The 14,889-nt window shown below is 33.2% G+C and overlaps 1 protein-coding gene across 1 annotated transcript; it reads right to left on the reverse strand.

Moving 5' to 3' along the window:
- Positions 1-6,902: 6,902 nt before the first annotated feature.
- Positions 6,903-11,474, reverse strand: LOC131056188 (endoglucanase 3-like). Its single transcript, XM_057990539.1, has 6 exons — positions 11,451-11,474; positions 11,220-11,264; positions 8,003-8,164; positions 7,792-7,800; positions 7,423-7,617; positions 6,903-7,199 (listed from the first exon to the last, which is right to left on the reverse strand). The coding sequence occupies exons 1-6, from the start codon at positions 11,472-11,474 to the stop codon at positions 6,903-6,905; spliced, it is 732 nt and encodes a 243-aa protein (XP_057846522.1).
- Between the last annotated feature and the right edge of the window lie 3,415 nt (positions 11,475-14,889).

Below are 14,889 nucleotides of genomic sequence, written 5' to 3' on the forward strand. Positions count from 1 at the left end.
CTATTTGACCTTGCACACCTCTTCGGCATACCCATTGCATACCAAGGTGCAAATGCTAGTAATTAACCCTTGAAAATGACATAAGAATGGGAAAATTGTTAGGTTTGAGATTGGGTTGATCAATGGTGTGGATTAGATGAGATATCAATGACTGCTCGATCAAATTATTGGTTGAAAGACTATGATCAAATTGGTTGGGAGATTGTGAGATGGAGGGTGGATGAAAAAATAATAAAATCAACAAACACCATTATACCATATTTGAATAAACGAATAAAAGGAATCCTTGACAATACAACACTTGTTTAGGGAAGACAAGGTTGGGTAATAGGGAGAACTCATTGTCGCACTTTCCATGATGCATGTAGGTTGTGTTTTCAACCACACAATGTACATCAATATGATTTTACTAGAAAGGTCAAATAATAAAAGGTTATGAATCCTTTATTTGATGTACTTTCTCACTTAGACTCCACCAAGCCTAGAATTTGATGGTCTATATGCCTGTTTTTTCACTTTTAGACCATATAAATGATACTTCAAATTGTTAATTCACCATAAAACAATATATTAGGTAATACATATTATATAGGATTATTATTTTTAAACCCATATATATTATTTTAGAATATTTATTATAAAAATACAAATTTATTTAGAATATTTTAAAATGGTAGGATAGAGTTGTTTCTATTTTTATAATATTTTAATATGAATTTTTAGTATCATACTTTTTACATGAATTTAGAAACTTAGCCAATTTTTTTCTTTTAAATATTTTTTATCTCAATTTTGAAACTTGTCATAATTGAGATGATATTTTAATATGAATTTTTAGAATAATTTTTTATTATAACTAGAAACAAGTTTTTTTAGTATAAATTTAAATTTTTACATATATTACCAATTTATCATTGTTTCCAAAAAAATTACACTTTTTTTATTTATATAAGATATCATAATGAAAGGACAAGGATTTTCATTTCTTTTCAAGAAGCAATATCTACATTTTAATTAACATATTTTTGTAAACAAAATTATAGACAACAACAATTAAAAAAATTAAAATTACTATTAAATTCTTTGGTAGATAAAACAAGTGCTGCAGAGCAGCGAAGTTCCTACATAGGAGTACAAGGTCGGTTGTGTGGTTGTTTTGAGTTGTTTGCAGACCTTAAAGAAGAAATTATTTCTTTCATGGAGTATTCCCCCAACTATTGATCAGAGAAAGGACATAACAATGAACACTTCTCAAATGTAGCCACCCAAAAACTATAGTAATAATTACATTGATTTTTGTATGGAAACAATAGCCCTAGATTTAGATGAGATTGAAGCAACTCTTCCATTGAAATATGGAAGATTTAGAGATAATCATAAAAATTCAGAAAGGCCAACTGCATTGGATGCGGGAGTCTTACCTTATAACGATGATTCAATAGTTTTTTCTTCAAAATTATCTATAATTAGTCATGGATCTACTCATAGAAACTACCAATCAGACTAGATAGATACTTTCAATGCAGAGATTAACAACAAAATGAACTTGGGAGTGTACATAGCATCTATGGATTCAAATGATCTTCTCAACTTCACAAACAATTATGAAAGCTTTAGGATAGTCCAAGGATAGTCCATCAACAGAGAGAAGGCAATTACGAAGGCATATTACTCTAGCAGATACTTCTTCTACCTTGGGGTATGGGGCATGTCAACATTAATCTTATGAAAGCTTTAGGATAGTCCAAGGATAGTCCATCAACAGAGAGAAGGCAATTACGAAGGCATATTACTCTAGCAGATACTTCTTCTACCTTGGGGTATGGGGCATGTCAACATTAATCTTAGAAGAATGTATATATCTAATTTTGAAGCTAGAAAAGTAATTTATGTGTCGTATCCCAGATTTTGTCCAAAATGAGATTCCAAATGCAATATGTGATCAAGAAAAAAAATGCCAAGACCCATTGCACACCACATGGAAGAGGTGTATCATTTAAACCTTGTTTTGACAATATTTTTAGGTATTTTATGTAGAACACAGAATATAAATGACTCCCTAAATGCACGGAACTAGTCACAAGCAAGGTCTTGAGCAACCAACTAGGATGTGTATGACATAAAGATAAATCTCATAAAACATAAATATTAATCTAGGAAAGATGTTGTACATTAATATATCTAATAAACATGAATATCAAAACAAAAATCAGATAATCACATAACAAGGACATATCCAAAAGTAATTTCAAATTGCATAAAACAATAGCAATTAAAATTTAATCTGGAGTTTAATATAATTCTAACACAAAATGAGGTATGGGGCATGGCACAAAAATATTTTGACATTTTAAAATTTCACACTCCATCAATATTTCTAGAAAATATTCTGCCTAAAAATATTTGTATAGTAGAATCTTAAGTGGCAGTAGAATATTTGAATTTTGAACACTGGACATTCCAGAATACCCATTCCTAGCTTGTACTTTGCCTAATCTCCTATTTTCTAAAACTACCCTGCCAAATTGGGAGAAACGTATGTCTTGTCCTTACATTTATTTCACGGGCTGCGAGGATTATAGGATATGGACAAAACGGGTTCAATTGGCAGGTGTACAACCAAACACCGTAAACTTTGTTAGCATCCCCCAGCCTGTGCCAAAAGAGGGGCTTTTGAGCAAGGTATAGATCTACAAATCCAGAAAACTCCAAAGCTCGCAACCAACATCCTCCCTGGTAAAAATGAGAATAATATTTCATCATAAATCTTGTAGTTAAAATTGTTTTAGCCATGCTAAAATCTAATTACAGAAACAGACCATATGAATTAAAAGGTATAGAAACTTGAAAGTGAAATGTGTTATACCAAATTGTGCCAATTGAAACCCTAACCACTCATTTTTTCAAACAAAAGAGTTCTTCAAAGACTTGACATGCTTTTCTAAAATAATTTTTCCTTTAAAAAACAATAGTACCACCCAGTGCCCTCGTATCTACTCTTCGTACTGTGCACATAAAGCTGTGAATCCTAGAGCCCCCTATTTTACAATGGCGGAGAGGCACAAAGGGCTCTGAACACTTAGGGTTTTATTATTTTGTATTCCAGGCCAATAACAACCACATAATAATGAAAACTAACTATAATGTGGTAGAGAGGTACAAATGCATCTGAAAATTTAGGCTTTATTCTTTTGTGTGAGAATTTAGATTTAGAAATTTAAAGAAAACTTAAATTGCTACAATAGCTTCTCTGGTTTTCGGATGCTTTAAAATTTTGACCAGCTTACAAATGCTTAATGTTATAATTAGAATGTGATTGCAAATATATGACCCTAAAAAATACTATTCCAATAGAATATCAGAGAGCTTTTTTAAAATATCTGTGTGAAAACCAAGAATCTACAGGGTTTGTGTTAGTACATCCAACTCATCACTAATGTTTTTCAAAATTTCTGTGTGAAAAGTGAAACTAAAAATCTAAGGTAATTGGTCAGGACATTCGATCCATTAGTACAACTTTAAAAAATATTTGTATTTAAAATGAAGTCAAAAACTTAAGATTTTTGGGGTTTGAACATCCGCTCCACCAACCAAAATTGAACAAATCTTTACCAAGTTAATGCATTATTTATCCTTCGGCATTTTCTGGGGTTTAACTTCTAAATCTTCTAAGAAACATATCTAAAAAATCCTTAAGTGTTTTATTTAAAAGATGCAGAGGGGGAAATAAGGAAACTTAACTTGTAGATTGAGGAGCTAAAAAATTCTAGCAGTTATAGTAATTTCTGGAGGATATGCGCTTGATCTGAATGCCATACTAGGATATTCTTCAACTTCTTTAGGGTTATTTTTGCTAACTTTTATGGTAAAAACTACATGATTGTGAGAGACCAGTCCCACAGAAGGCATATATTTTCTGCCTTGAAACATCAAGATGAAGTTTAATATCCTCAACAACCATGTAAATGGGACAGCTGTTTTTTTGCATTTTCCATGAAATCCCACCGCCATTCAAAGGTAGGATGTTGTATTCGAGACGGTTACCACAGATGTTCTCTCAATACACCATCTCCAAAAGCTCTAAATCACCACTGCCTTGTCTTGGTTTCGGCATTCCTCCTCGATACCCCTGTGTTCTCTTGTCAGTTTTACATATTCAAAGCACATATTAAGACTATTGACTTGAGATCAATGCAGGATGTTTCTGATTTAAATGTTGGCAAATATAGAAACTTCCATATTAATTGCTCCATTTGACAGTATGGAGCCTCTAGGTAGGTGGATAGGAGAAATTAATGCCAATGAAATCCTCCTTAATTTTGACTACACATACTAATTTATTGAATATCCCCTCGTAATCTAGACAAGATGGATTCCGACTTAAAGCCTTACTACGTAGCCATTTGCAATGCTTATACAACTTGTGCTTAAATGGGCTTTAGTGTGCTGCTTCAATCTTCTGACTTACCCTCATGAAAATCACCTTGAGTTTTTTAGGGCTTACCTCTAACCAATATATTTCACAAGTGGTTTCTAGCTAGCCACAAATTCTTTTCACAAATGGTTTGTAGCTGACCATAAACTTTGCTCTCAAGTGGTTTCTACTGACCACAAACTTCACATACTAGTGGTTTCTACTGAGACCATATGAAAATCAATCCATCTACCGAGACACATGGGTAACCAGCAGCTGTGCTCGGTAATTGTATAGGAATTATTTTTAGATACATAGATTCATCAATATTTGTAACAATACTAAAGTGTCTAGTACAACCAATCATGCACCCCTTACAAAAATTGAAGTACAATAACCATTCCAAATCATTCAAATATTTGCCCAAAAATATAATTTCATTATCTACCCATTTACATGTCAATAATATGGAGAACAATTCTTCTCTTTCCTTTAGCCTGGCTTGGCCAACTACAGTGGCCTCATAAAGAACCTCAACTCCTCTTTTTCAATAATCTACTCTTTATTTTTTTACAGGGAATGTCCAACCTTCTTATCTTCTTTTTTCAACTCAATCTTGACACCCAATATCTTCTATTGCATAGCCTTTTCATGGCCTAACCTTTTTATGCATCGGGTTAAATTAGCGACTCCCTCAACATTAGATTTTCTACAATGACATCTTTTTCTATAGATCTGCATCCCAGAAATCTCTCCTTCCTTTGACTGGTGATTTCCTCTTTGGATCACTGACTTTTCAAAGTCTAAAACTCCTTCAAACCCAACGATCTTTTGGTGATCTTTTAGTGGTAACGACTTCTAATTCAACTGGCAACAAACCTTTCCTTTTTTAGCGGCTTCTACTGCTTCCTTAACTTAACAGCCTATGATCTTTCATAGAGAGCTATGAACTCTCCTTCAATATAACTGTAGCTTCGATTTTCTTTGACCTCTCTGCAGAAAGGCTTTCTTCAACACTTCTTCTTGTATCAAAGACTCCAAAATCTCCTTGAGCTATGGGAAATATTGCAAATCTACTAAGCTTTGAGACTCGATCTGTGATGGAGGAGGTCACAGAAGGCTGGGCAAGAAAAATCTCCTCCCTACAATCCAACGTAATGAATCTCAGCAGCAAACGCCAACGAGCATATGGTACTTCTTCAATGTTTGGAGCTCTCCTTTAATCAAACAACAGCATGGTGACTTTGGTCGTCGGTTCATAGCTTCTGCAAACAACTTTGGCTTTTGTGATTTACAAATCACCATTCCTTGACAACTGAAAAAAGCCTTTGTTCAACTGCTACAACAATTTTAGACAAGCACTTGCGTAATGCCTTCAAATATCAACACTCCAATGATGGCTTCAGCTCTTTAGCAAGGGTAGAACACTTCTCGAGATTCTTTCTGGTTCTACAAAATCTCCAGGAGCATTAACCATCGGCTCTGATACCAATTTGAAGGATGAGGGAGGAAACAGGGCAAACACAAATTTACACATTGAACCACAAATACACAATTTTTATTCAACAAAATCATAACAACTAATATCTAAGCTTCACCTCACTCATCTCCAAAGGCTATGATATATAGTGAATTGTCAGACCCTTACAACTCTACAGAGCTGGACTCAACTTGGAGTACTAAACATATAGAAATGCCTCTTATTTATAGAGGCCTTGGAACTATTTATAGTTCTACATATTCAAAGCACATGTTAAGACTATTGATTTGAGGTCGATTCAAGATGTTTCTGATTTAAATGTTGGGTAGATATGGAAACTTCTACATTAATTGCTTAGGTTGACAGTATGAAGATTGGAATGGAGGAAGAAATAACATGAAAAATAAAAACACTTTTTTATATTGATCAGATTAACATAATATATTTCACAAACTTCTCAGAGAGCTTCATCTCATTCATCTCCTAAACACCCTTACATACACCTGGATTGCATATTTCCTTACAGCTTTTGAAAAGCTGGACTCAACATGGAGTACCGAACATATACAAATGCCTCTTATTTATAGAGGTCTTGGAACTGTTTATAGTTCTACATATTCAAAGAACATGTTAAGACTATTGACTTGAGATCAATGCAGGATGTTTTTTATTTAAATGCTGGCAGATATAGAAACTTCTAAATTAAATGCTTTGTTTGATAGTATGGAGCCTCTACATAGGTGGACAGGAGAAATTAATGCCAACAATATATCCATATTAAAAAAAATAGGAGGCCAAACATCACTCCTCAAAACCAATAGTAATCTCAATTTTTTTTATCATGGTTGAAAACCATTATTATTTATTCGCCCACCAAAAAAACATAGCATAAGCATATGGAGGACTAAGGCTCCAACTTTGGGCCATCCTCACAATAGGCTAAGCTTACGTTTATTACATTTTTCAGAGTCTATATATCATATTATTGATAGAGAGTAATCAATCTATCTAAGAGCAAGTAGAATGGGCCATGTAAGCCAAAGAGCCAACTAATGGAGCATTGATATAGGTTGTAGCTTCACAATGTTGATAATCATGTCTGTCATCTGGAAAGTGATCATTAGCATTTGGGCCACCCACAACTGCTCTGACCAAAAGGTTTGGATTGGGGGCATTGTTGTCCAAGAATTGGAAGCCCGCAATGCACCCAATGGCATGTGGGTGTTGAGCAACTGAAGACAGACATGAGCCTCTGTGGTGAATTCGCTGTGGGTACTTGGAACCTTGTCCAACCATGTATGATATCTACAGAGGATTGGAACTCAGTATATAGTTCACCTGCCACAACATAAAATTCCTCATGAGAATAATACGAGTTAATGTATGCTTAAAAGAATGGGCATTAACACTCACTAAAACGTTTAGAAAACAGGGTTAAAAAGAGTTGATAAATTACTTTTAACTATTTTTACCAGCATGGTTATAGTTTTGACACTTCATTATTCTTTTCAATTACTATTCTACATACCTGGCACTTTGCTATTGCTCTAATCTTGCGAGGAGTCACTGTCACTCCCCCACAAGACACTAGTTGTTTGGAGGAGCTGAGGTATTTTGTATAGGTCAATAGTATGAAGGATGAAGATGTAACATACTGCAGTTTAACTTCAGGAAGATGTAACATGCTGCAGTTTAACTTCAGGTAATAAGTAGAGAAGTCCTCCTGTTCAAACATGCACCCCAGTGTTAGGTTTTTAGGTTCCAATCACAAGAGTAGCATGGATTCAGATAAAGTAAATTTTCACCAACTTGGTGTGTATTTACATCCAAGAAGGATTGAATAGACATAGTTGTAACCAAGACTTTTGAAGTCTTGAAGAGACTACACTTTATCTACCAGGATTTCCTGCACAGTACAAAGTATACCTAATTGTAGTCAATTCAAAGTATTTTATGGTAAAACATCCACTCGTAAGCTTCATCTTCAATCGTGTAAACAAAAAACTGAATCAATAAGAAGATAAGAAAAATTTTAAAAAGTGAAGTTTATCAGTAACCACAATGAAAAAACTAAAATTTATCAGTACCCACACTTCAAGCTATTATACCTTTGATAAAAGCACTCGAGCTCGAATTTTTTTTTTGAACCACCCAAATATATTGTCTGATTCATCGGCTCCTAAACTATGGTGATTTGCTTGAATGTAGTTCAAATATTCGACATTTTTCATTGCCTTATGCAGCCATGCAGCTCCCCATAACAGTTCATCCTAAGACAATGCCCCACAAAATCAATTCAACCCTGACATTTTACTGCAATATAATCTGAAAGCAATGCATGCCACATTTAGTTTCTTTACCCGATACCCAGAATAAGAGCAATGGAATGGACAGACTGTAGACTTAAGTGAGTTGATGTAAGATTCCTTGTTCTTATCAGCTAAATCAAATACCTAAATCAAATTGACACCCTTTATGGGAGGAAATTATGCTACTAGCATTCAATCATGGACTGTATAAGACACCCTCCATGGGAGTGAATTGTGCTACTTCCAATCAATCATGGACTGTGAAAATCTAATAGATTTAATTGGACATTCTTGATGGGATGGAATCGTGCTACTAGAAGTCAATCATGGATTATGGAAATCGAAAAAGGTTAATTGACACTCTTCATAGAAAGAAATTGTACTACTAGAAATAAATCATGTCTAAATCATGGATTATGGAAATATAAAAAGTTTAATTAAAACTCTTCACGAGAGGAAATTGTGCCACTAGTAATCAATCCTGGACTATGGAAAGCTAAAAAAAAATTAGTTTCCTTTTTTAATTGAGATCATTGAGATAAACACACCCGTCTCCCCTTCCCCTTTTTATTACATGTGGAATTATTGTGCTAAGTTCTCTTCTAAACTTTTACCATTTGGAGGTATTGTACTAAGTACTCTCCTTTTAAGTATACTTTGGGTATTCTACTAAGAGCTTTAGTTTATCAACCCATTGTATCATTACACTTTGCATACACATCTTGGCTACAAAGAGTCACACCAACATGTTTTTTTTTCTATGTTTGGGGTGACATTATTTCAACAATACCCACTTCAACTTGTGTTCTTATTGGTGCATTTTTTACTCATTATAGTGTGGCTTTATAATTGTGTGATTAAGATGCTTGATGCATGATTATATGATTAGTTTATATTAGGGTAATATTTCCATTTTTAGATAGTTCAATTTATTCTATAAATAGGACAACTATATAGACATATCTTATAACTAATGTTCCTATGTTCAAATGTGCATATGATTATAAGAGCTTATAGAGACTCACCTTATATATAGTAAATATATACAAGGTAAACATGTGTGATCTTATCCCTACAAGTACATTGTTTCATTTGAGATAGGGATTGTTTCATTTGAGATATTTGCTTTTCATGCATGTTTTTAATACTACATATCTCAAAATGTATAAGATCATCTTACCATTCACATGTGTATTAAGGTGGGGACAAAATGAAATGGTAAAATTTGCATACAATGCCAGTTTACATTTTTCTTTCCCTACCTTTTTTTTTTTGCAATGCTTTCATCTATAGAGACATTGAAAAATGATATATGATATAATCTTAGGTTGCCAATATAAATTACTTACACATTTGACCAACTAAATACAAATATATATGGTTGCATGACTAACTATTGATATATCTAATCATCAAACAAAGTGAAGAAAACTAACTTACAAATTACACAAAGATAATTTATACCACAAATATAATTTACTTCATTATATTCTACTCATTTAAAGACAAATTCAATTTACTATATTATTTTATTTTAATTTGAAAAATCACTTTGATTTTTGGGTGCTCATGGTTCTTGAAAGAAATATTTGGTTTATAATAGAAATATGTGTATAAATTTTTATTCAATTTAATTTAAATAGTGTGAGTCAAATTCCTATAATTGATTTATTACCCATATTTTTTAGAAATAAAAAATTATCAAAACTTATATATTTATATAAAAATATCACTTTATTTACAATATTGTAAATAATAAAAAATAAATAAATAAAAAATATTAGTCTCACAAAACCTAAAAATACTATCAATCCTAAAAATTTGTTCTTATGACACCATTTTTTCTAAACCAATCATATTGTAGATAAATCATTTCTACAATAAAAATACAAATCCAAGTTTATTTTGAAAACAAAAAATTGATTAATTGAACTTCACAATTAAGAAATTAGAGCATTTATTTATAGAATTAGTGAAGATAATAAGATAAAAAAAAACAATAAAATATTTTTAATTTAATTATTAATAAATTAAAAATTGAAATAATTAAATTTGAACAAAACTATTTAATTAGCCGTGACTTGAAATAGACTAATTAAATAGACAATTTTATAGGTTTAATTTTTATTACACTTGAAACTGCTACATTTACAATGATAAATTTTATCTTTTTTTGTGCTGATAGATAGACACAATTTTATTTTATCTTTTATTATGTTGATAGATGAAGCAATTTTATTATGGCAACTAATTTCCTTATTTGTTTTATTTATTACTTTAATTTTATTTTTATTAGTTTACTAATTATTTAGAAAGTAAGATTTTTTATTTTATTTTTATGAGATTTGTTGTATATTTGCTATACACTGATCTCTATCTTGATTTTTAAATAGAACCAACAAATAATTCTATTACTCCTAGTTATTATTTACAATTATCTACATATTTTACATATATTTTTTAAATAAAATAATCAAATGTGTTTAAAGGGTAAACTAAAGTAACAGTCTACGCTATATATTTGATCCAAAACGCTTGGAATGCATGCAGACCATCCCGTACAAGAGTTCCTTGCAGTAATTTATGTTTTAATCATTTAGTACCGTCAAATTTTAAATCTTTAAACAGATAACATTGGCATTTGTGTTTCAAGCGTAAAATTGTTCTGCAGAATAAGTAAGTCGTTCAAAAAGAGTTTTGTTAATTCTAAAATATCACTCCTCAGAAGCAACAGTAATCTAAAAAGTCTTTATCATGTTTATTCGCTCACCAAAAAAACACAGCATAAGCGTATGGAGGACAATAGGCTAAGCTTACATTTATTACATTTTTAGAGTCTATATATCATATTATTGATAAAGAGTGATCAATCTGTCTAAGTAAGCCAGAGAGCCAACTAACGGCGCATTGATATAGGTTGTAGGTTCAGAGTGTTGATAATTTTGTCTGTCATCTGCAGAGTGTTGTAGGTTCACAGTGTTGATAATCGCTGTGGATATTTGGAACCATACCCAACCATGTATGACATCTCCAGAGGATTCGAACCCAGTATATAGTCCACCTGCCACAACATAAAAAAACTCAGAATAATATCTGGGTTGTAAGCTAAAAAGCATGGGCACTGACACTTACTAAAATCTTTAGAAAACAGGGTTTAAAAGAGTTTCAAAATGACTTTTAACTATTATTTCCATCATGACTATTGTTTTGACACTTCGCTATTCTTTTCAGTAACTGTTCTACATACCTGGCGCTTTGCTATAGCTCCCATCTTACGAAGGATGCAGACGTCACTGTCACCCCCCACCAAGACACTAGTTGTTTGGAGGAGCTGAGGTATTTTGTATAGTCAAAATTACATACTGCAGATTAACTTCAGGTAATAAGTAGAGAAGTCCTCCTGTTCAAACATGCACAATAGTGTTAGATTTTGAGGTGCCAAACACAAGAGTGGCGGGCATTCAAAAAAGTAATTTTTCACCTACCTGGTGTGTCTTTAGATCCAAGCAAGATTGAACAGACATAGGTGTCTGCAAGACTTTTGAAGTCCTGAAGAGTCTGCACTTTATCTACAAGGAATTTCTGCGCAGTACAAAGCATACCTATTTGCAGTCAATCCAAAGCATTTTGTAGTAAAACATCCACTCTAAAAGCTTCGTCTTCAATAGTGTAAGACAAAAATATTGAATCAATAAGAAGATAAGAAAAAATTTAAAAAGTGAAGTTTATTGGTAACCACAATTAAAAAACCCTGAAATTTATCAGTACCCAAACTTAGTTACAATAATATTTTTTTTTGGAATGCTAACCATGCAAAAATCCCTTCTTTTGGGATGGTCTTACTGCTCCAAAATAGCTTAGTTGGGATATCCTGCTTTTCTTGATTAGAATTACTGACTAGGACTTTGTAGCCATCTTTAGAATTATATTGCCCTGTTTTGGAGGCTGCCCAAACTAGAGTAGCTTTTCCTCTTCTAGGGTTGATATTTCTTTCTTTTAAGTGGTCTAAAAGTTGTTCTAACTCTTCTCCTAGGATTTGCAATCCTTCCATCGGTTTCCACCTCCAACTTTGAATATTCGATGTGCTATCCATTGCTGTGTAGTCACTAACTCGATGACCCTGCTATTGGAAGATTGAGAGAATTAGCAACGGAGGGATATCTAGAATTAGCAATGGAGGGATATCTTCCCCATGAGTCATCCCAGAAAAAGCTAGATGAACCATCATGGATATCCCAAGAGATTGAGTGTGACCCATGTTAACATCTAATAAAAATTTAGATGTGAACATTCTAACCCATTTTGAGTTAGGGTTTTTAATAAACTTCCAAGCTAGTTTTGCCCCTAGGACTTTGTTTTGCAGTTTTAGATCCTTTATACCTAAACCCGCCATTGTCTTGAGTTTGATTATTTTATCCCAAGCAATTAAGGCAATTTTTTGCTTTTCCTGGATGTTTTGCCAAAAAAAAATTCTCATCTTCTTAATAATGAAGGAATTTGCACTAGCTGTTAGAGATAAGATGGATAATAAGTAGGTAGGTAAGGCCGAGATCACTCCTTGAATCACAATAAGTCTTCCAACCCATGATAGCCACTTCCCCTTCAAGGATTTTGAGTTTTGTTCCATTTTTAACTTTAGAGGGTCCCAAAATTTGGTATTCCTTAGTCCTCGATCTATTGGGATGCTTAGATGTATACATGGGAGAGTTCTTGCTCTGCAATCCAGGATTTTTAGAATCTTAGCTTGTAAGTGGTTTGGAGTGGAAAAAAAAAACTTTGAAATTTTCTTTGTTTCTTATTTGTCCTGAGGCCTTTCCGAAAGATTCTAATAGTAGGTTTAGATGAGATGCTTCCTATACTTTAGCTGTACCCAAGAGGAGGTTGTCACCATCAAATTGTTGATGAGTGACTCCAAAATTTGTGGTTACCTTGATTCCCTCTAGTAGATTATTAACTTGTCTTGTTTTAATTGCCCTTCCTAAAGCTTCCCCCATTATGATGTAGAGGAAAGGAGATATAGGGTCTCCTTGCCAGATGCCCCTAGAGGAAGAGAAGAATCCTATTGGCTTTCCATTTATGAGAATTGAAAATTTTAGTGTAGAGATACATTCATAGACCTAGTTGATCCACTATTTGGCAAAGCCAAAGGCTTGCAATATTTTACAAAGGAAGTGCCAATCTACATTATCATAAGCTTTTGAAATTTCTAACTTAATTATCATGTCTAGTCTATTTGTTCTTTGAAGAGTGTGGATTGCTTCTTGCACCACAATAACCCCATCAAGAATTGAGTGGCCTGGAACAAATGCTATCTATTTTTGTGATATAATTCTATCCATGAGAGGCTTCATTATGTTTGTCATGACTTTTGAAAGGATTCTATAAATTGTGTTGCATAGAGAGATGGGTCTAAAGTCTCCTAGATTTGTTGCTTTCTCCTTTTTTGGAATGAGGGCAATAAACATGTTATTGATTTCTTTGAGTATTTTACCTGATCTTTTGCGTTCTAAAGCTTCAATAAGTTGTTGACCCAATAAGTTCCAACAATTCTTGAAAAAATCTGTAGGGAAACCATCTGAACCAGGAGCCTTTCCAGAGGGAAGCTAGTTTAGAGCTTGAAATACTTCCTCTAGATTGATTTTCTCATTTAGTTTATGATTCTGGTCATCTGATATAATCTTAGGGATCACTTCCAGAAACTTTTCCTATTCAGTCAATTGAGAGCCTTCAGTATTGTTTAATAGGTTGAAGTAATAAGAGATGATCTCTTTCTTAATCTCTTCAAGGTCCTCTATGGTTTGATTTTTCTTTATCTCTAGTTTTGAGATCCAATTCTTGCTCCTTCGAAGCTATGTAACATTATGGAAGAACTTGGTTTTTTTATCCCTCATTATGAGCCAATTCACTGTAGACTTTTGTTTCCAAAAGATTCCTTCTTTTGAAAGGATATCCTCATATTCCGAAAGGAGGTTCTTTTCTTGATCAAAATATTCTTGATCCATACCCACCGAGATGATCTTGTCATTTAGAGCTACCAATCGCTCTTCCAAAGATTTTTGGATTGCAAAAAAGATTTTAAAGTGGTGGGTGTTCCATTGTAGCAATTTATGCTTCACTAATTTCAACTTTGAAATAAAGCAAAAGAGTTTTGATCCTTCAAATACTTCTTCCTTCCACCAATTTTCAATCAAGGTTAGAAAATTTGGGTCTTTCATCCACATATTCTCAAACCTAAATGGAGATCTGGAGGTGACTTGGTTACCTTGAAGTGAAAGAAAAATAGGAAAGTGGTCCGAACCTGAGTAGGGGAGGATAGCACAGGCAAGGGAAAAAGAAAAAGAACAGAGATCACCTTGCCATAAGAATCTGTCAATTTTTTCCGCAATATTGTTGAAGCCTTTCCTTATATTTGTCCATGTAAAAGAGTCCCCTGAATCTATTTCTAATAATCCATTCCTATCAATCCAATCATTAAAATCCTGCTGAGATCCACCTAAGTGGATGATGCCTCCCCTTTTGTCTGATGCTTTCCTAATGGCATTAAAGTCACCTCCTATGATGAGTTCTTCATTGACCAATTGAGATATGACTCCATCTAAAGAAAGCCATAAAAGTCAATTTTTGAGTGAGGACACTAGACCATAAGTTTCGATGACAAAAAAGGAAGTATTTAACTAAAGATGAGT

This window comes from Cryptomeria japonica, chromosome 5, assembly GCF_030272615.1.
Source record: "Cryptomeria japonica chromosome 5, Sugi_1.0, whole genome shotgun sequence".
Classification (NCBI taxonomy): Eukaryota; Viridiplantae; Streptophyta; class Pinopsida; order Cupressales; family Cupressaceae; genus Cryptomeria; species Cryptomeria japonica.